Source organism: Sorghum bicolor, chromosome 6 (genome assembly GCF_000003195.3).
Source record: "Sorghum bicolor cultivar BTx623 chromosome 6, Sorghum_bicolor_NCBIv3, whole genome shotgun sequence".
Classification (NCBI taxonomy): domain Eukaryota; kingdom Viridiplantae; phylum Streptophyta; class Magnoliopsida; order Poales; family Poaceae; genus Sorghum; species Sorghum bicolor.
The window spans coordinates 7,733,595-7,753,385 of record NC_012875.2 but is presented as its reverse complement, the minus strand read 5'-3'; the positions used below and the strand labels follow the sequence as shown (position 1 = coordinate 7,753,385).

General features: G+C 43.7%; 1 protein-coding gene across 4 annotated transcripts in view; it reads left to right on the top strand.

The window, feature by feature from the left end:
- Window positions 1-19,284, top strand: part of LOC8069416 (probable cleavage and polyadenylation specificity factor subunit 1) — a 46,326-nt gene extending 27,042 nt beyond the window's left edge. For 3 of the 4 annotated variants that reach the window (XM_021462281.1, XM_021462280.1, XM_002447514.2), the window contains 11 exons: window positions 6,054-6,250; window positions 9,655-10,427; window positions 10,883-10,963; window positions 13,545-13,610; window positions 13,721-13,798; window positions 14,047-14,277; window positions 14,361-14,489; window positions 14,600-14,773; window positions 16,913-17,098; window positions 17,917-18,284; window positions 18,815-19,284. In XM_021462281.1, coding sequence (XP_021317956.1) covers window positions 6,054-6,250; window positions 9,655-10,427; window positions 10,883-10,963; window positions 13,545-13,610; window positions 13,721-13,798; window positions 14,047-14,277; window positions 14,361-14,489; window positions 14,600-14,773; window positions 16,913-17,098; window positions 17,917-18,284; window positions 18,815-18,929 — 2,398 coding nt within the window. In that variant the 3' untranslated portion in view covers window positions 18,930-19,284. The remainder of the gene's footprint in view (window positions 1-6,053; window positions 6,251-9,654; window positions 10,428-10,882; window positions 10,964-13,544; window positions 13,611-13,720; window positions 13,799-14,046; window positions 14,278-14,360; window positions 14,490-14,599; window positions 14,774-16,912; window positions 17,099-17,916; window positions 18,285-18,814) is intronic. The other variant, XM_021462282.1, reaches the window with a different exon arrangement.

Below are 19,791 nucleotides of genomic sequence, written 5' to 3'. Positions count from 1 at the left end.
AGGACGACGCTGTCAATGCGTAGCCACAAGGGGGTCGGGACCGCCCCCGCGGTGTCGAGGAAGACGTGGTCGTCGATGGCGTAGCGGCGGAGGGTGAGGAGGACCAAGTCCCTCCAGCGAGCGTAGGAGGGCGACTCGGGCTCGAGGACGACCGGGACGAGGAGGCGTATGTTCTGGACACCCCCTGCCTGGTAGTGGAGCTGCACCACATGGGGGTCAGCCGGATCGTGCCAGACGATCGGAGCCGATCCTGAGGACGTGGTCCCGACGTCAGGCGAGGCCGGAAGGCTGAGGAACTGTTCGGCGTCGGCGATCTGGCGGGCCAAGGCGTCAGCTGCGTCACGCTCGCGCTCCCAAGCGAGAGCGGCCTCACGCACGCGGGCCCAGCCCTCCGCAGCCGTAACACGAGCAGTGGCGAGAGCGGCGATGAGGGTGGAGTCCGGACGATGCATCACGGGCGACGGAGGCGGTGCAGGGAATGGGGCTCCGCCCGCAGCTGCACACGGGCCGACAGCGAGCCCCCTGGACAGGGCGCCCCCGGCTGTGAGCAGCGGCCTGGGCAGAGTGTCGTGTCCAGGGGCATGCCAAGGCCTGCAGCAATGGCGGCAGCAGCTCCCCGGGCGTAGGCTGCTGCGGTGGCTTCATCGTTCGCGCCCAGGTTGAGTGTAGGTGCGTCCGCGACGTCCGCCGCGGGATCTGCGCGTGTCCTGTCCGCGTCGCCCGCAGGTGCTCGGTTCCCTCGCACCGCACGCGCTGCAGCCGCGCGCGGCGCCGCGGCGACCCCAGCGTTCGCTGGTGCCGCGGCCGCGACGGCCGCTAGGAGGAGAGGGCGGGCCGCGTCCGCTGGCAAGGGAGCTTGGGGCTGGCCTCCCGCGGCGGCGGCTTGGGACCAGGATGGGTAGGGAAGCGCCGGGAACTGTTGGAAATAGGGAGGAGGGGGAGGAGGCTCCCGGCCTGCCATGGCGGCGGCGGTGGCGCCCAGGCAGCTGGCCGGCCGGCGGCGGCGGCTGGGAGGAGGAAAGCCTAGGTTGATACCATGTGAAAATTAGGGTTTCATTACTTGGGCTAACCATAACCAGGGTGCCATATAATTAGGGATACATGGGCCTCATGGGCCTAGCCACATGGGCCTGCATTACACATACTCCAACAATAAGCCTATTCTCTTCTCCAAACTAGCAATCTGATACCCATCTGGGATTTTTATCCAAATAAAATGTAAAAGCAAGCGTAAGTATATCTCGTACTCAACAAGAAAAACATGGGGTTCATGAGGCTCAAAAGGTTGACACTGGTTTACTGCGATTAGCTTTTAATAAGTCACAATTTTAGCATTTGTAGTCCAAGGCTGCTCATGACCGTGAGCATGTCTGTTATAACAATTTTTAACACTCTGCAAAGGTTGTACATCTTTATCCATAAGTCATGATTTATCCTTTTGCCTGAGGTGATCAGCCTCTTGACCCACTACCAAGGAATGTCAGCAGGGTTCACTATGAAGCCTTTCAAAGTTTCGTCTAACAAGATAGGGCCGCAAGGTATCCAATCGGTGAGCAGATGTAGAGCTTCCCTTTCAAATGACACAATGACGCGCAACCTATACACATAGGGATAGAGGCCGCATTATACCTGAGTCGGCAAGCCTCTTTTGCGCCCTCTCAGGTAACCGCTAACAAGCTAGAAAGGTCCTTATACTGGGCTAAAGCCAGTTATATGGCCCTCATGGTTGTACTGTAAGTCCCGGATGATCACTTATAGATAAGTCCTTAGGGAGGACAAGAGCATCAAATACTCTCAACCTTTAATTCATGTTGTTGAAAAGCACCTTTTATTTCTCATTACATATTCAATTAATCAAGTTACAGTTCATGACCATAGTTCATGGAGCACTAGCATCAGCTATCCACATGCAAATAATTCCTAGGGTGACAAGGAATCAGGATTTCAAATAGCTAGGATAAGTATCTAATGGTTATCAAGGTAGACACATGCATATGATTAAGTGTTTTGAAGTGAATAAGACAACAAGGAAGATCCCATTCTATACTTGCCTTGATGAAACTGCTGATCCTGTTCGTAGTACTCTTGATCACCCACGAATTGCTCACCGTCTATACTCGATCATCACATCAACAACAATCATTCAGAGAAAATCATACAATGCAAATAAGTCTATAATTAGAACAGTACACCAACTGTAGTAAACAAAGATGAAAAGTTTGTAATACAAATCTATGATTACTATGATCACACAGACGCGAGGATCACAAAAAACGGAGCTATAACGAAGAAATTATGATTTTGAACAAGATTTCTTATAGGCCTTGTTTACTTCCCCAAATATTTTGCAAAATATTTCAGATTCTCCGTCACATCGAATCTTGCGGCACATGCATGAAGCATTAAATATAGATAAAAAAGTTAACTAATTACACAGTTTGCATGGAATTTGCGAGACGAACCTTTTGAGCCTAGTTAGTTTATGATTGGACAATATTTGTCAAATACAAACGAAAACGTTACTATTCACATTTTGCAAAAAATTTTGGAAGTAAACAAGGCCATAGTAAAATAATAGATTAAATCTAAACTCGAATTTTAAAAGTGGAAAACATGTGTAACAATGATACTATCATGTAGATTACGCAATTACGAATCTAACGTAACTTGAACGGGTCAAATTGGAGTTAAAACAGAGATTTTATGGCTAAAACAAATTGAGTGGCAATTCTGTAAATAACGTATTTTGAATCTAAATAACTAACTTTACGTTTTTAGAAAAGGAAGACGTATTTTTGAAAAGCGCCATGAACCACGGGTTCTATTCTGAGAAAACAAAGGGGTTCTCTAGCAAAATGGACGGCTGAAGGTGTACGAGCTAATCTCAAGCGTTGGATCTAAAACCTACGGCTGATATTAGATCGGAGGGAGAGGGGGTGGCGGCTGCTGACCCGAACAGGGCTAGCGCGGTGGTGGATATGGTGATTTAGGCCATGATCCGATGAAGCAAGGGCATGCGGAGCAAGAGGAGCTCAAGGTGAACTCACCTAGGGGCTTTTCGAGGTCAGGGAAGGCCTAGAGATGGCCGGCGGCCCGGGATGGCGGGTGGCAGAGGTCCTGCAGCAGTTTGGCGTCGCGACATGAGCAAACCGAAGCGAAAAACAAAAGAATGGTCCGGTGGTTTCGCAAACTCATCAAGAAGCTCGACTACGGCTTACTAAGGAGATCCAGGCGATGAAATCGATGAATTCGAGTTCGGCGGCAGCGCAACTGTGCTGTCCTAGGTTTTGCAGCTACGGCTCGATTCAAGGGCAAAACTGCAGTTAGGGTTCAAAAGGTGGGGGGGGGGGGGCAGCGGACGTGTGCGGCTCCGTTTTATAGAGCCTCGACTTGCGGGACACGCCAAAGAGCACGCACGCATGTCGGATCGGAGTAGAGTCATGCTTGCTCACAACTCGGGGTTGAAGAAGGGAAAGTCACTAACTTGCGGGCCCCACCTGTTGGCGACTGGTGGTGCGGGACCAGCTCGTCAGTCAAAGAAGAAAGAGAGACAGACGTGTCCGCCTTTGGGTGGCCCGGCCTGATAGCCCTGCGCGGGAGAAGAAAGGGGCCGGACTGCTGTGGCTTGGGCCGGGAAGGTGAGAGGGAGCAGCGGGCCAAGCTGGCCGCCTGGGCCGAAACTTTGAGAAAGAGAGAGAGAGGTGTCAGGTGAAATAAACCCTTTTTGTTTTCTTTTGAACTCAATTCAAATAGATTTTTTAAATCCTTGAGTTTCGAAACAAGCCACTCACAAAAAACTTTGAATGCAGAAGCATGAGTGTACAAACATGTAGCTAGGCCTTATAGTTGATTTTATTTTATCAAAGATTATTATTATTTTTCTAAGTTTAAATGCTCACAAAAGGCATATATAATTCAAATTCTCCTAGTTTAAAAACATGAAAATTTTAGGGTGTTACACGTGTATCGGTATCGGAAGGATACGGATACACGGATATGGCAATTCTCAAAAAAAGCCGATATACCGATGCATTTACTATTTTTTAAATGAATAGATAATATAGTTGTGAAAGTAATAAATTTTCATGCAATACAATTGCTGGCCAAAGATTGGAAACAACCCTGATTGTCCATTATCCAAGTCCAGAACACCAGAACTTGCACACAAGAACCAAGTATGAATGAATGTATGCATTACTTAAACTTGAGTAATCACTAATTGGTAGTTCAGTACATACATTATACTATGATGATAGTTTGATCATTATACATCACATTCTAGGCTTCTAGTTTTCAGTCAGGAATAGGAGTGAAGGAGTACTTAGGTTCTATTACAGCATTACAACACAGCAGGTCTCAACTTTTCAAATACGGCAGTCTCAGATTTGGAGATTAACAAAAGGCATCAAGAGAGATGTCAGCCACATATTTGGAGATGCCATCTACTGCATACAAGCAATGGCAAGGCATGGACAACACTAATCAGGAAGTGAAAGTGGGGAACAAAGAAAATCAAGCAACAAGAACTCCAGAAATACAGTACATCGAGAATGGAAAGGCCCTTCACGGGAGGACACTGGATTCACAATGAATTGCCAACAGCGCTGCTGAATCGTCCTCTTTGACTCTCCATGTTGCAACCTCACAGGCGCCGGCTGGCGGCTGGTTCCCTGACGCGGTGGATTGACAGCATGATTGGGGGTGGACGGCCGCGAGCAGAGTTGCATCTCCCGCTGGCGTCGACACGCTTGTGCGCAGACGTGCAGTAGGCGGCGCGTGGTCTGGGCATGTCAGGGTCGGGGTCTAGGCATCGGGGGAAGGATAAGGGGCATTCTCACTTGTCGTTGGACTGGGCCATATCTAGTAGGCGTAATATGTATCTGCCCACGTACTGATATTTCAGAATTTGAACAAAAATCGGATACTTGGAGGGTACATATCTGCTGTGTATCTGTATCGGATATGTATCCGATACGCGATACACCCCCTCCTTGACATATCCATGCAACACAGCATGCGTGTTCAAGAAAAAAAATGGTGAAAACGGGCAGAATCTATAGAGCATGTGCACGGTGGGAGTTTTTTTTGTACCGGAGTCGAAGTAGGAGATGGGTCTTTGCAACAAATACCTTGTTGGGGTTGGGTGGGGGATCTCAAAATCAAGTGATATTTGGGTGGTTTTTGCTATATTGTTATTATTATTATTATTATTATTATTTAGACTATTTGTTACTATGATTTTTTATACTAATAATGAGTATATTCTGTTGGCATCTTGAAAATCTTTTGGGAAATTACAATTGAAGATAGACTTTATTTTGTATTAGGCCATATGGGTTACATTTGATAGAACATTGATTTTACATGCTGTGGGAGAGTGTTAGATTTAGAGTTTTCATTACTCTTAACAGCTATGTTATGAAGGAGCTGTATAGCAAAACTTTGCTAATTGACAGATCATGAGACCAAGTAGTCAATGTTTTTGGGCTTGGATGTTTTTGGTTCAATTTTGAGTAGTCAATGTCCACAGTCATGATGGCAATGGCACTCTTTGTTATCCTTGTTTGTCTACTAGTTTCCCTTTTTTCTCGAATGAGATAGGGGATCTGTTTGCGATGTTATTAAACTCACCCAGACCCACATGGCAAGAGTACTAAATGTACAACACCACACACAAAACTCACCCTGACCCAAACACTCTAGTTCAATGGATACATTTGTGGCACACTTGAATAAAGAAAATGACCAAAGCGAAGAACACTAACCCTACTAATGGGTCCTGGAGGCCATGAACCCCAGCTGTACACCAGAGGGTTCCAGCATCTACTGTCCACAGTACCAAGGACAATTGCCTGTCACCAAAAGGTTCCCTCAACTGTGCACTACCAAGAACCATTGCCTATTTGCCTTGAGCGCTACTAGTTCCTTTCACATGCCATGCCGGTTCTAGCATCTTTTTATAGTTATGAATGAAAATGCTCGATTACTGGATGATGAATGTGCTCAGGACTTTTACAACTGTCTTTATCATCTTAACATATTATTTTTTGCAGGCGCCGTGTCATACAGGTATATGCCAAGGGTGCTCGTGTGCTTGATGGTTCCTTCATGACACAAGAGCTAAACTTTTCTATGCATACTTCAGAATCGTCATTGAGTTCTGAGCCTCTTGCAGCTGCATCTGCTTCAATTGCAGATCCATATGTTCTTTTGAAAATGGGTGATGGATCCATTCGACTTCTCATAGGAGGTATGGTTCATGTATGTCCAGTTTGCCTCTGAAGTTTAGCTATACCTATATCTAATTAAACTGTGCAACGGTCCAAATTAGTCAGTTGGGAGTTGTTAATGCAAGAATTTTTTTCAGTGCAGAAGAAACATTAGAACTAATTGTGCATATCCAACGTTGTAAACTAAACTGAGGTCTGTGATATACTCCCTCTACTCCTGCTATGTCGGTCGGCACCTGTGCTTGTTCCTCTTTGGAACCTAGAAGCTTAAATGCTTGCTACATTTTCTTACAGTTTTTTTTTCTCGAACACGCAGGAGAGCTGCGTATTATTATATTATTAGAAGAAAAAGAGTCATACATAGACCCGAACCCCACACATCCACACCACTGCTAAACAAACACTAGATCGCCGGTTGAAAAAACAAAGAACAAAGAACGACCCAGCAGCAAACCATCAGACTGAACCTCCGGCAGTGAGCAGGGAAATTCCCTTGGCTCCTGCCATGCTCCACCAAGAAACCTCCCCCCTAGCCAGATCCAAGGCCAGGTTAACATTAGGACGTGCCCCATTAAAAATACAGTCGTTTCTATGCCGCCAGATGCTCCAGGCTCCCAAAATGACTAGAGAATTCAGACCCACTTATAATCTCCACTAACAGCACAGTCAACTTTTCTCCACCAATTATCAAAGGATTGGTCAGCAGGTTGAGGAGCAAGCGCTGCAAAGCCAAAGTGCGACAAGATGGAGAACCAAAAGTCTCTAGAGAAAACACAGCCCACAAGAAGGTGTTGAATGTCCTCCTCTTGATCGCAAAGAATGCATCGATCTGGGTGAGGAATCCCCCTCGTAGGCAATCTATCCGCTGTCCAGCATCTATTGTGAGCAGCCAGCCACATGAAAAACTTGCACTGGGGGGGGGGGGGGGGGGGCCAAAACTTCCAAATTCTCCCAAATGGTTCAAAGGGGATTGCCCCCTGGAAAAACGGGTCAAAGGCCCTCTTTGCTGAAAATTTTCCCAAAAAAAAAAACCCCCAAATGGGCTTATCAGGAATTTCCTCATTTAGCTCCACGCCATTCAAAATGTCCCAAAGACCAAGATACTGGACCAGGGCAGTTGGACCGATCCCACCCTGCATGTCCTCAATCCATTTATCCCCAGTCATTGCTTCCAACACAGTTCGCTTTATCACATGTAAAGCCCACCGGAAATAACACTGTAACATTTTTACAACTTCAATTCATCTTATGAAAAGTATTAAACCCCTGAGGCCTTGGACAAATGTTTTTTTTTTCTCGAATTTGCAGAAGTGAAATGGGGTCAGATTAGTAAATACCTTATCCATATTGCTGCAAATTGATGGTGAATTGGTACTCCCGATACTATATCTAGATGATAGTCAGCAGTTGGGTTGGTAATGAACATTCTTGTGACAATTTAGCATTACCAGGTAGGGATGCAAGTTCGATTTGCTTTGGGTTGACCCATAACGCATAAAAATGAACTGGTTCAGATTTGATAGCATTTAGCAAGATAGGGAAAATAAATGAACTAATGCAGTGACCTATACCCATTGGACATCCACTTCCAGCCCTAACCACATGGTTTGAATATTTTCATTTTTGCCACGCTGAATTTCCTTTCCTTTTTTTTTTGGAAAGCACAACAGCTCCATTTCCTTGTATTATAGAGATGAGCAGGGGGGGCATCCCCACAGGATCCTCACTGAGTGAGGCAATTTCCTTTCCTCACTGGGTTCTCCCCTTGCTTGTGGGCAGAAGTGGTACCCTGTGTCATAAAGAAAACTAGTTCTTCAATCAGTTGTAGAGAGAATATCCCCACGTTGTTTAACTTCAGCTGCAAGTACCTGGCGTATCATTTTCCAATGCTTTTCCAGCTCATGTCATCCTTCTAATCCTGTTGGGTTGCTTAAATGTCCCTTGCACTGTTTCTTTTGCACTCTTGATGCATATCATTGTTATATATTTTTGTTATCTCTTATTGTGTTACTCAATTAAAAATTTAATTTGTGATATAAAATTTTAACATCAATGGCAATGTGGCATCATGTTCTGTTCTGTTCATTATACTACCATGCTTCTGTGCTCCTTGGCCGTGCTTGACCTGTTCAAAGACATAATGTGCCGTATCAGCTACCAAGCATGAATGTTGCTTGTCCCATTAGCTTCCTTGCTTGTCCCATTAGCTTCCTTTTATATAGTGGTACCTTCTGTGCAACATGGATCTATGGTGCCAGACACATGCTTACAAAAATATGCAAGGCTCACCTTGGAATCTTCGAGAACTTGAGATTAGGGTGTCTCGCAAATGGGTCTGTTGCCTAGTTGGTCACAAGAGCCTTACTCAGGTCCTGGGTTTGACCCGTGGGAGCAAATTTAAACAGGCCTGGGCCCCTGGGTTAAAAAACACTCCTCGTCAGCTGTATTCCTGAGTTACACGTGTAACTACCTAAGTCATTTTCAGCAAGTTGTAGATGGCTGCAGGCATGTTTCCTGGGTGCTCGGTGGCATGTCCAAGGCAGCCAACCTTCGGGGTGTTTCTCAGCCTGCATGCGAGAAGTTTCTTCTAAATCTTAATGCGTGCCATGGTTGCGGTCTTTCCCATGCAGGTTGAGTTTTAAGATTAGGGTGTCACAGGGGGTGACAAATTTCTTAGGATGGGCATATGAGAGATTGGAAGTCTGACACTCAACAGTGACCCTGAGAATAAATCCTGGCATAAGCTCGGGTTAACGAAGTCATTGTTGGTAACAATATGCATGAAGTGTTGTTGGGACTTGGGAGTGACTGTGTGGCATTGAGATTGACGTCGAGGGTGTAGGTGAGTGCCTGAGTGTCCAAGTGTAGAATTAGATTGTAGGTTGAAATAAATAAAAGCTACTGATACATGGGCTCACATTGTGTTGATGTACATTCGTTTAGTGCCAGCCATTTTGAAAGTTGAAAATACGATAATCTTTCAGAGGTGGTCTAGAAATATAAAAAAGAACCTGCCAATGAGAAGATAGAGCTTGGCAATCACATGCTTTCTCGCAGTTGAATTTATAAGAGATTTGTGAAACTGTGCACTAATCTATTGGGATCCATGCTTGTGGAAGTTTAAGTATCTATTTAGACCTCCTTACTTCAGTGTTAACCTGCTAATCTCGATGACATTTAGACATGATTAGCTTCTGTATGAACTCTATTCAATGGTGTAGATGGTTCATCTGTTAGCACCAAAAAATGGTTTCATGCGAGCTTTCTCTAGATTCTTTATTAGGTGATCTGCCTTGCACAATTTGTGCCCTTTGCCTTGTCATTGCTAGTTAACTGAAACCAGTACTCCTATTTTGTTTGCTATCCTTTTATGATTTTTTTTATATATATAAAACTTGATTACATGTTATGCCTTCTGATGCAGACCATTCTACCTGTACTATTTCTATAAATGCTCCTGCCATATGTGCAAGCTCAAGTGAGCGAATATCGTCATGTACACTTTACTGTGACAGAGGCCCTGAGCCATGGCTGAGAAAGACCCGTACTGATGCATGGATATCCACTGGTATTGGAGAGGTTACTGATGTCAATGACAATTCTTCTCATGACCTGTCTGATATATATTGCATAATTTGTTATGAAAGCGGTAAACTGGAAATTTTTGAAGTACCCAGTTTTAAATGTGTGTTCTCTGTGGATAATTTTGTTTCTGGACCATCTATCTTGTTTGATGCGTTTTCCCATATTTCTACTAAGGGTTCTGGAATAGGGGATCGAGATGCTACTAAAGTTTCTGTGAAGAAAGAGGAAGCAACAAGCATTAAGATAGTTGAGCTTGCAATGCATAGATGGTCTGGGCAGTTCAGTCGGCCATTCCTCTTTGGATTATTGAATGATGGGACATTGTTGTGTTATCACGCTTATTATTATGAAAGCTCTGAAAGCAATGTGCAATGTGCTCCTTCCTCACCTCATGGTTTACCTGATATTGGCAATGCCACTGATTCAAGACTCAGAAATTTGAGATTTCGTCGGGTTTCAATAGATATCTCATCACGGGATGACATATCATGTCTTGTACGACCAAGAATAACAATTTTCAACAACGTTGGAGGTTACGAGGGATTATTTCTTGGTGGCCCAAGGCCAACCTGGATTTTTGTTTGTCGACAGCGATTTCGGGTGCATCCACAAGTATGCAAAATGCTTCTCTCTCTCTATGGGTATCAGAGACGTCATATATTGTTTTCTCGATATACTTATTTGGCTTGGAAGCAATGACATTCTTTTGTTGAGTATTTCATACCTAACCTATTCAGTTACTCTGCTGAATTGTTCTTTTATTCTAAAATCTAAAGGACAAAAAAAAGTTCTCTTTCAGTTTTCAAGTGATTATTATTTGTTTTACTTCATATGGTCTATCCTGATGACCCATCCTCTCAGGCTTCCAGTGAACTTAATGCTAAATTGGTCAGAATTTAAAATTTGTTTCTCAGTTTCAAATGCCTGTGTTAGGGTACATATAACACTTATGGAATACTACTAGTGGAGTTGGGTGTGTTTCCTTAGGTTATCCAGAAATAGCACTTACATACAACTTCAACTGTTATTCTATTTTTCTTCTTTTATGAGCAGTTAAATTTTTGCAGTTATGCGATGGTCCAATTGTAGCCTTTACTGTTCTTCACAATGTCAATTGTTGCCGTGGTCTTATCTATGTTACATCTCAGGTAAAGTGTCATTTGGATGCCTTCTTCAACATAATACTTCCTATGCTTCTTTGTGTTTGTCCGTCAAGGAGAATATAATTGGTAGAATATTGGATATATTGTATTGGGCCTCATGGGCTGATTATATAGGTTACATAGGACTAACACCTCACATGGGTACACAATGTGCTACTATTCCTATTTAACATCCCCTCGCAGTCACAGCGGGAGTGTTGCAGACTGTGAGACTAGAGAAGCTGACAAAGCTAACATTCCCCCGCAGTCATAATAGTTGATGCGCCGCGTATGTTGTGGCTGGAGAAGCCGCTGATGAGTCCTCATGCAAGGTGGTAGCCCTTTGTGCCGTTGTTTAGGTAGCCGAGTATGAGGGCATTGTAGCTGTGGTTGAAGAAGCCGTGCCAAGGATGGTTGAGGTCGATGTAGTTGTGGTCGGGTTGCCTTGTCGATGGAGTTGCAGGCACACAAGGGGCGCCATGGTAATGACAGGGACGCGTCGAGGCAGTCGTCGTGGGAGGGGCGATGTCGAAGTCGACACAATCAGGGCCGTCGTAGACATAGAAGAAGGGCGACGATGCAAACGAGGTAGACAGGGTGGGAACAGGAGGGTCGATGAAGTCGATGCAGTCAAGCCACATTAGTGGTGAGGCGCTGCTGGATTGTCAGATCCAGCAACGCGTTGGGGACTAAAGCACGCGTCGGTGTTGTCAATACCCGAACGTACAAGGGAGAGGGCCCCAACCGTGTGGTTGTGTTGGACGAAGAAGCAATGTGGCAAAAGACGCGTCGGTGAGTAGGTCTCATTGACGACATGAGTAGCGACAGCTTGATGATCAAGACCTAATCAGCAAGACGAAGACCTTGTGCAGGCAGATGGCGCAACAGAGATTGTGCAGCATAGTCGTCGATGCACAGGTGATGGCGATGTAGATGCAACAGTGAAGTGGACACATGGGCAGCGGTGCTGCGGCTAGATGAGGCAACACAACAACAACCCTTTTGCTCAGAGAAGGTACGCGTAATACTCGGCGAAGGTGTCGATGATGAGCCGGTGGGGCGTGCACCTGTGTTGGGACGTCCAATGCATAGTCGATGGTGTGCCGGGGCAGCTGATGGCCCAGTCGATGCTGATGCCGTAGTATGCACGAGGTCGACAGCTGGTGGGCGACTCAATCCCGATCCTCGTGTTGGGACGTCCAATGCATAGTCGATGGTGTGTCGGGGCAGCTGATGGCCCAGTCGATGCTGATGTCGTAGTATGCACGAGGTCGACAGCTGGTGGGCGACTCAATCCCGATCAGTGATCGGGCAAACAAAAAAGATACAATAGAAGGGGATCAGGTGTACCTAGGGAGACAACATACTCGTCATGGCTGGCGGCGTGAGCTGCCAGAGTTGGACAGCGCTGGGGCGCACGGCGGGTCACGCAAGGATGGCACAGATTGGCCGGCCGCCACCATGGTGGCTCGGTGTTGGGGTCGACCTGGCTCGGGCCACCACCACGGTAGCACGGGGCAACGCCCAGCGTCCTCTATAGTGAGCGCGGTGAGGGCGACGAGGTAGCGTGATGTCACGAGAAGGCTGAATGTCTGCTTGATGACGATGAAGATGGCAGCAGGATCAATAGGATCTGGCGCCTAAAGTGGTGGCGTTGCCCCCGACGGAGATCGATCTCTCTGCGGGGGCCCGTGGTGCGGAAGCGGTGGCGGCTAGGGTTAGGATCTAGACCTACGCGAACGATACCATGAAGGAGAATATAATTGGTGGAATATTGGATATATTGCATAGGACTAATACCTCACGTGGGTACACAATGTGGTACTATTCCTATTTACTCTAACAGTCCACATCACACTGTTGCACTTACCAAGGAAGTATGAGTTCCAAGGAAAAACATCTATGTGAAATAACCACCAATGCCCCTATAAAATAGGACAATATATTTTTTCCTCGAAAGCGCAGGAGAGCTGCGCTTTATTACATTAAGAAGAGAATAAAGGGCAAGAGCCCAAACAACACCTCACACACACAACACACTCATGCCCCAACCATTTCAAGGATTACATTCACACCGGTGACGGAACCACACAAGGCGACCACTAGTGAGCTAGACACTTTAGACACTCTAACTACCGGGGGCGTTCCTCGAGCCCCTGCCATAGACCACAGGCGGTGTTCCTCGCCGGCTATGATCAGAGCTCCAGCTAAGTTTGGAGCTGCTCCATCAAAAACACACCCATTGTGATGGTTCCATATAGTCCAAGCTCCGAGAATAATAAGCGAATCAACTCCTTGCCTCATCAACTCATCAGCGGTGCTGCTGCTAGCTTTCTCCCACCAAGCATCGAAGGACATCTAGGTAGGCAAAATAGCACAATATTACCAGTTCTTTCAAAGGGCAGGGAGTGGAAGCGTTGCAATAACTACACTCTTGAACTTTATTTTATTGCGGGATGCAATCAACAGGAAAACATTGTGAAATGTACAAATATGGCGACCGGGTGTTTATATACTTGTATTGCATCCTGCAAAAAAATTATATTGCTTTTCTTTTGGATTTTGAAATTATGAATTATGGGTTCAGGGTTTTCTGAAGATATGTCAGTTGCCATCTGCATATAACTATGACAACTACTGGCCTGTTCAAAAGGTAAAGTTAATCTACATGTCCACATGCTTTACCTTAACTATTTGCAGCATTGTTTATCTTATACAGAAGTTTTTCTTTTCTTTTTCCTTTTTTGTATTGCACATCTGTAGGTCCCCTTGCATGGTACTCCACATCAGGTCACATATTATGCAGAGCAGTCACTTTATCCACTTATTGTGTCCGTTCCTGTAAGTACTTCATCTTTCTTGGTTTCTGTTTTTATAAGCACTATATGTACTGTCATATGGTGCCCGTTCCTGTAAGTGCTGTATACTGTTATTGTGTTTGTTCTTGTAAGTACTCTTTACTGCCTTATACTCATACTATTGTTTACTTACTAGGTTACTGCTTTTTTTATTGTGCTTGTAAGGCTTATCTATGTATCTATGTATTGATAGATTTCTTAGTTTAAGGTTCTTTATTTCATTTATTGCAGCAGGTTCGTCCCTTAAATCAAGTCCTTTCTTCTATGGCTGATCAAGAACTGGGTCTGCACATAGAGAACGATGTTACAAGTGGTGATGACCTCCAAAAGGTCTATACTGTTGATGAATTTGAAGTTCGCATTATGGAATTGGGAAAACCCAGTGGGCATTGGGAGACAAGGTTCACCATTCCAATGCAATCATTTGAAAACGCTTTAACAGTGCGCATCGTTACCTTGCAAGTATGTATGTCTTCTACATTTGTATGGATACTGTATTCCAACTTAAAATTTATTTACCAGAATATTATTGATTTTCACCTCAGAACACATCTACTAAGGAAAATGAAACCCTGATGGCCATTGGAACTGCTTATGTTCAAGGGGAGGATGTTGCTGCTAGAGGACGAGTGCTTCTGTACTCTTTCAGTAGGAGTGAAAATTCTCAAAATCTGGTACTTAAGTAGAGCATTGTTGGACTACTTTGGATAAAAAATTCCTAGTTTCCTACCGACATTTCAACTAATACTATCCTTATCTGGTTACATGTTAATATTTGTTTCAGGTTACCGAAGTTTACTCAAAAGAGAGCAAAGGTGCTGTATCTGCTGTTGCCTCTCTTCAAGGTCATCTACTGATAGCTTCTGGTCCTAAGATCACATTGAATAAATGGACTGGCTCTGAATTGACTGCCGTTGCATTCTATGATGCCCCATTGCATGTTGTGAGCCTGAACATTGTAAGTACTGTAAATACTTCAATTCATTTATATGTGGTGCTTAAGAACCCTTTTATTTTGATAGTTACAAATAATTTTCCTGCTACCAAGTCAAATTTACTTTTTCTGATGTTTTGTTAGAGTATATTGGGATATCTCCAGATATGGTAGATTAGGATCATGTCATACCGGCTTTGCCTTATCCCTAAGGAGGCTTCTTGCCCCCCAAGCAATGTACTCCTATATAATCCACCCATGAGGCTCAGAAAAACAATCAGCTATTCCACCAATTCTCTCCCTCCTACATGGCACCATGAGTTCAAGTTTTGATCTAGGGAAAGACATCGCGTGCACGCCGCGTGCTCTCTGGGAGATCGACACGCCCTGCCGCTGCTCGCGTCTTCTTTGTGCTGCTGAAATCCATTTAGTCTACACCGGGAGCCCACCATCGGCCGCGCCACTTCCGTCGCCGGAGGACGCATCTCACTTGGCCCCTGCCGCCACTGATTCTGATCTGTTGCTGCTTGTATCCTTTTTGGTTTGCCAACAGCCAATTTTGCGCGATCCATCTGGCTCCCGTAACATCCGTCGTCTGGGAGCCAAACTTCAAAGCTCTTACATTCCCATTACATCTTTTCCTGTTTCCTCATCCCAGAGATTACCTCTTATAGGATCTGAACACCAGCTCTTAGAGGCCACTGAGGAAAAATGGATAGAGGACAAACAGGGTGATATATGCACGACAGCCTTGTTTCAGTACCTAGACCTTTGGGACATCTTGAACTCTGTGGAGTTGAATGAAAATTTTCCTGATAAGCATGTCTGGAGGTTATCTCCTTTGGGACAATATACAGCAAAGAGTGCTTACGATACCCTTTTCCATGGCGCAATCTCCTTTGAACCTTATGAGAGAATCTGGAAATCCTGGGCACCCCCAAATGCAGATTTTTTATGTGGCTAGTTGCTCATAACAGATGTTGGACAGCAGACAGATTGGCAAGGAGGGGTCTCCCTCATCCAGAACAATGCCTTCTTTGTGATCAACAGGAGGAAAATATTCAGTACCTGCTTGTGGGCTGTGTGTATTCTCAAGAGACTTTTGGTTCTCCCTCCTGTTGCAGTTTGGTTTTGCATCACTTGCTCCACAACCTTCTGATCAGTTCTTTGATGATTGGTGGAGAAAGGTGGATAACGCTGCTAGTGGAGATGTGAGGGTCTGAATTCTCTAGTCATTTTGGGAGCCTGGAGCATTTGGCGGCATAGAAATGATTGTGTATTCAATGGTGCAACCCCAATTGTAAATACCGTACTGGCTTTGGCTAGGGAAGAGGCCCATTGGTGGAGCATGGCAGGAGCCAAGGGGATCTCCCTGCTCATTGCTGGAGGAGCAGTTTGAAGGACTGCTGTAGATATTGGGTTGTCCTTTTGTTTTTACCGGTGATTCAGTGTTCATGAAGTAGTGTGTGTGTGTGTGTGTGTGTGTGTGGGTTTGGGTCTATGTATGACTCTTTTTTTCTTCTATTAATACAATGACACGCAACTCTCCTGCGTGTCCAAGAAAAAAAAATTAATAATGCATGGCGCAAGACAAAAGAGAAAAAGACTAGTTCAATCTATTAGGAACCAGGTGTCTTTAATTAAGAAATACTGTAATAGGCATCCAAATTGCCTCGACAAGGACTTGAACTCAAGTGTCCTAGGTGTACATTTACACCCTAACCAACTGATTGGCATGGTAATTTTATGGTAATTTTTTAATAGCTGATTGATACATTTAATTTGATTTATTTTGTATTTATTGATTATTTTTTCTCGAACTACATTGGAGAGCTGTGCGCCATTTCATTAAGACAGGAAAAGTACAACGAGCTGTGTAAGATTAATCAATTAGTTTGTACAATAACAGTAATACAAAAAAAATTATTGTCAGTTCAAGTTTTAGTGAACATAGTTAGTACAGTGTAGTTGTGTAACTATTCTATCCCCCTTGCATATGAAATACTATCCTGAAAAATAAATAATCAAGAGGAGAAACAAGTTACTTTGTGATGTGCACTTTTTTTGTATGTAATACCATGCTGCAGTAGGCTATTCAGTACTGTACCAACTACCAAGCACCAACCTATTACAATGACTGACATTCTTTCAATGCCCTAATAGGTGAAAAACTTTGTATTATTTGGTGATATTCACAAAAGCATATATTTTCTTAGTTGGAAGGAGCAAGGTTCTCAATTGAATCTGCTGGCAAAAGATTTTGGTTCACTTGATTGTTTTGCAACTGAGTTCTTAATTGATGGAAGCACCTTGAGCCTTGTAGTTTCAGATTCTGACAAGAACGTGCAGGTAATTTGTCCCATCTTTTGTATTATTAATTTATTTATAAGCAGAACCTTGCATTCCGTCTTCAGTTGCTCTTTACCAATCTCCCTATTAGCTTGCCTGCAATTTATTGGCAGCTTGAAACATCATATCTTCACTTAGTACATGAGTAGTTCTTGTAGGATTATTCTTACCTGGGTATGGGAAACCAGCACTCAATACTTGTTGGCTCCATATCAAAATAAATAAATAATAAAATTGAAATCAGTGTTAAAGAAAGTACTAGGCTAGTGTTTAGCTAGATGGTGCCTAGGCACCAAGCCCTTGTGCAAGTGCATGTTGGTATGACGAATGAACCCCCTTGCTTAACATTTAGGGGGTGGTGGCCGTTGGGGCACCTGCTTGGTGGCATTCCCCTAAGCAGCAGCCTTTGTAAGTTGTAAGCATGCTCTAGACTAATGGCATCCCCCAACTCCTTGTTGCCAACTTACAGTAGATACTAGACTGGGAAGGAAATGATGTCAGGTGCATGTAAAACACACTGTTATATTACTGAGCAATATCAAGCCCATGGGAAACATTTGTTCACAAAGCTCAATCATTTTCTCCTTCCCGACTTTTTTTGTTTTGGTAACAGCATAGTGCAGTCATTTTTATGTATAATAATTATTCTTATGTGGTTCTATTGGACTTCCTGCAAATTGGTCTATGCTACAATATCTAGTTGATTCCAAATGGATCAAAATTTTTTGTGACGTATTCAGAATTTTGATATTTTTCAGTGGAACACAAGGATTTGGCCCTTAATTACATTTCAGTTGATTAATAATGATACCTTGCAGATTTTCTATTATGCCCCCAAAATGGTGGAGAGCTGGAAGGGGCAAAAGCTCCTTTCCAGAGCAGAATTTCATGTTGGAGCCCATGTGTCAAAGTTTCTGAGATTACAGATGTTGCCTACACAAGGATTAGCATCTGAAAAGACAAATCGTTTTGCTCTTGTATTTGGAACGTTGGATGGTGGCATTGGATGCATTGCACCTGTTGATGAATTGACATTTCGCCGGCTCCAGAGCTTGCAGAGGAAGCTCGTAGATGCTGTACCCCATGTCTGTGGCCTGAATCCAAGATCATTTAGGCATTTTAAGTCAAATGGCAAGGCGCATCGTCCAGGACCAGATAACATCATTGACTTTGAGCTTCTTTCTCAGTAAGTGAAACTTCAATGCTTCAACTTGTCATTTCATCCAGTTCAAAATAAGGTTAAATGGTGTTCTATTGAAGCAAAAATTCACACTAGTAAAATGCAAGGGAATGACTTTTACCAAATCAGTAAGATATATTAGACTAAAATACTGAACAAACATGATAACCTTCCAAATTTTGCAGAGCACAGATAAAAAAAGGAATTCATTCTCTTAATGATTCAAAATTGTTTTGTTAGTAAATTTAGTGAACTTTGAAGTGTATTGCTCTAAACATAACATTATAAAATTGTTCGATGTTATTGCGGATGAGTAACAGATTAGAACATATTGATATTTCTTAAACTAACGAACGCTTGACTATCCTCTTCTTTCTGTTGACTAGTTTTTATATAATAAAAGTTCTGAACAAAATTCTATCCCATGGTGTGATTCCTGGTTATTACTATCCCGGTCAAGGAAGTTCTCATATTCTTTATTTTCGTTTATATGGTATCATGCATTCTTAACTATGCGAATTTTCACCTTTTTGCAGCTATGAGATGCTGTCTTTAGAAGAGCAGCTCGAGATTGCACAGCAGATTGGAACCACCCGCTCTCAGATTCTTTCTAACTTTAGTGACTTTTTACTGGGCACTAGTTTCTTGTAAGTGGTAACCTGTGGCTAAGTAACACCATGATGATGATGATAGTGGCGCTTGCCATTCTGACGCCGCTTGAAGAATTAGTCCCAATTCCATCGACATGGTCACTTCCACAAGTTTTATTGTAAAGATGGTTGCTGAACTTTAGATGTTAACGGTGTAACTGGAAGTTGGGTGCCTGGCAACTGATTGCAACCATGTTTTCCATTGACCTGCTGCATTAGTATTGCAAAATGCACTGGAAATGAATTACCTGAAGAGTTGGTATTTTACCTGAGCATTGTAAACCTTCTACTTGATTAAAGCACAACTGCAGTAATGATAACTACTATAAAAAAAAAATGTTTAAGACTGAAGCATTCGATGCGAGTACAGATTCCATGCTAAAGCTAGATCAAGGTAGCAAGAAATGTTACGCATGGAATTTAGATTTGCATCTCAAATCATGTTGATGGCCTAACTATATTATATTTTTGCATCAGTGACCATCAACAAGCTTCATGAAGCTTAAATTTTTGCTTGTCCTGAGCAAAGACTAGGATTTAGCTTGATTTATTGGAGTTGCATCAATGTTAACTCTACTAGAACCAGCGTACAATAAAACACACTATCCTCATACTCTTTGGTTGGACTTCCTAATTTGCTTTGGCTACCAGGAAAGCCAAAAGTCAAACAAAAAGGTGAAAAGTCACAATAGCTTTTACTCTAGTACAAAACCCACAACACCTTCTCCCCTCTCCCTTACTTTCATGTGCTTTTTGGGCCTATGTTTGTTGTCAAAAGTGGAATATCACCTACTGTAACTTCTCATGGGGCTTATAGAGTACCCCTCGTCTCATGTGGTTAAGATAACAGAATAGTAGAGGGC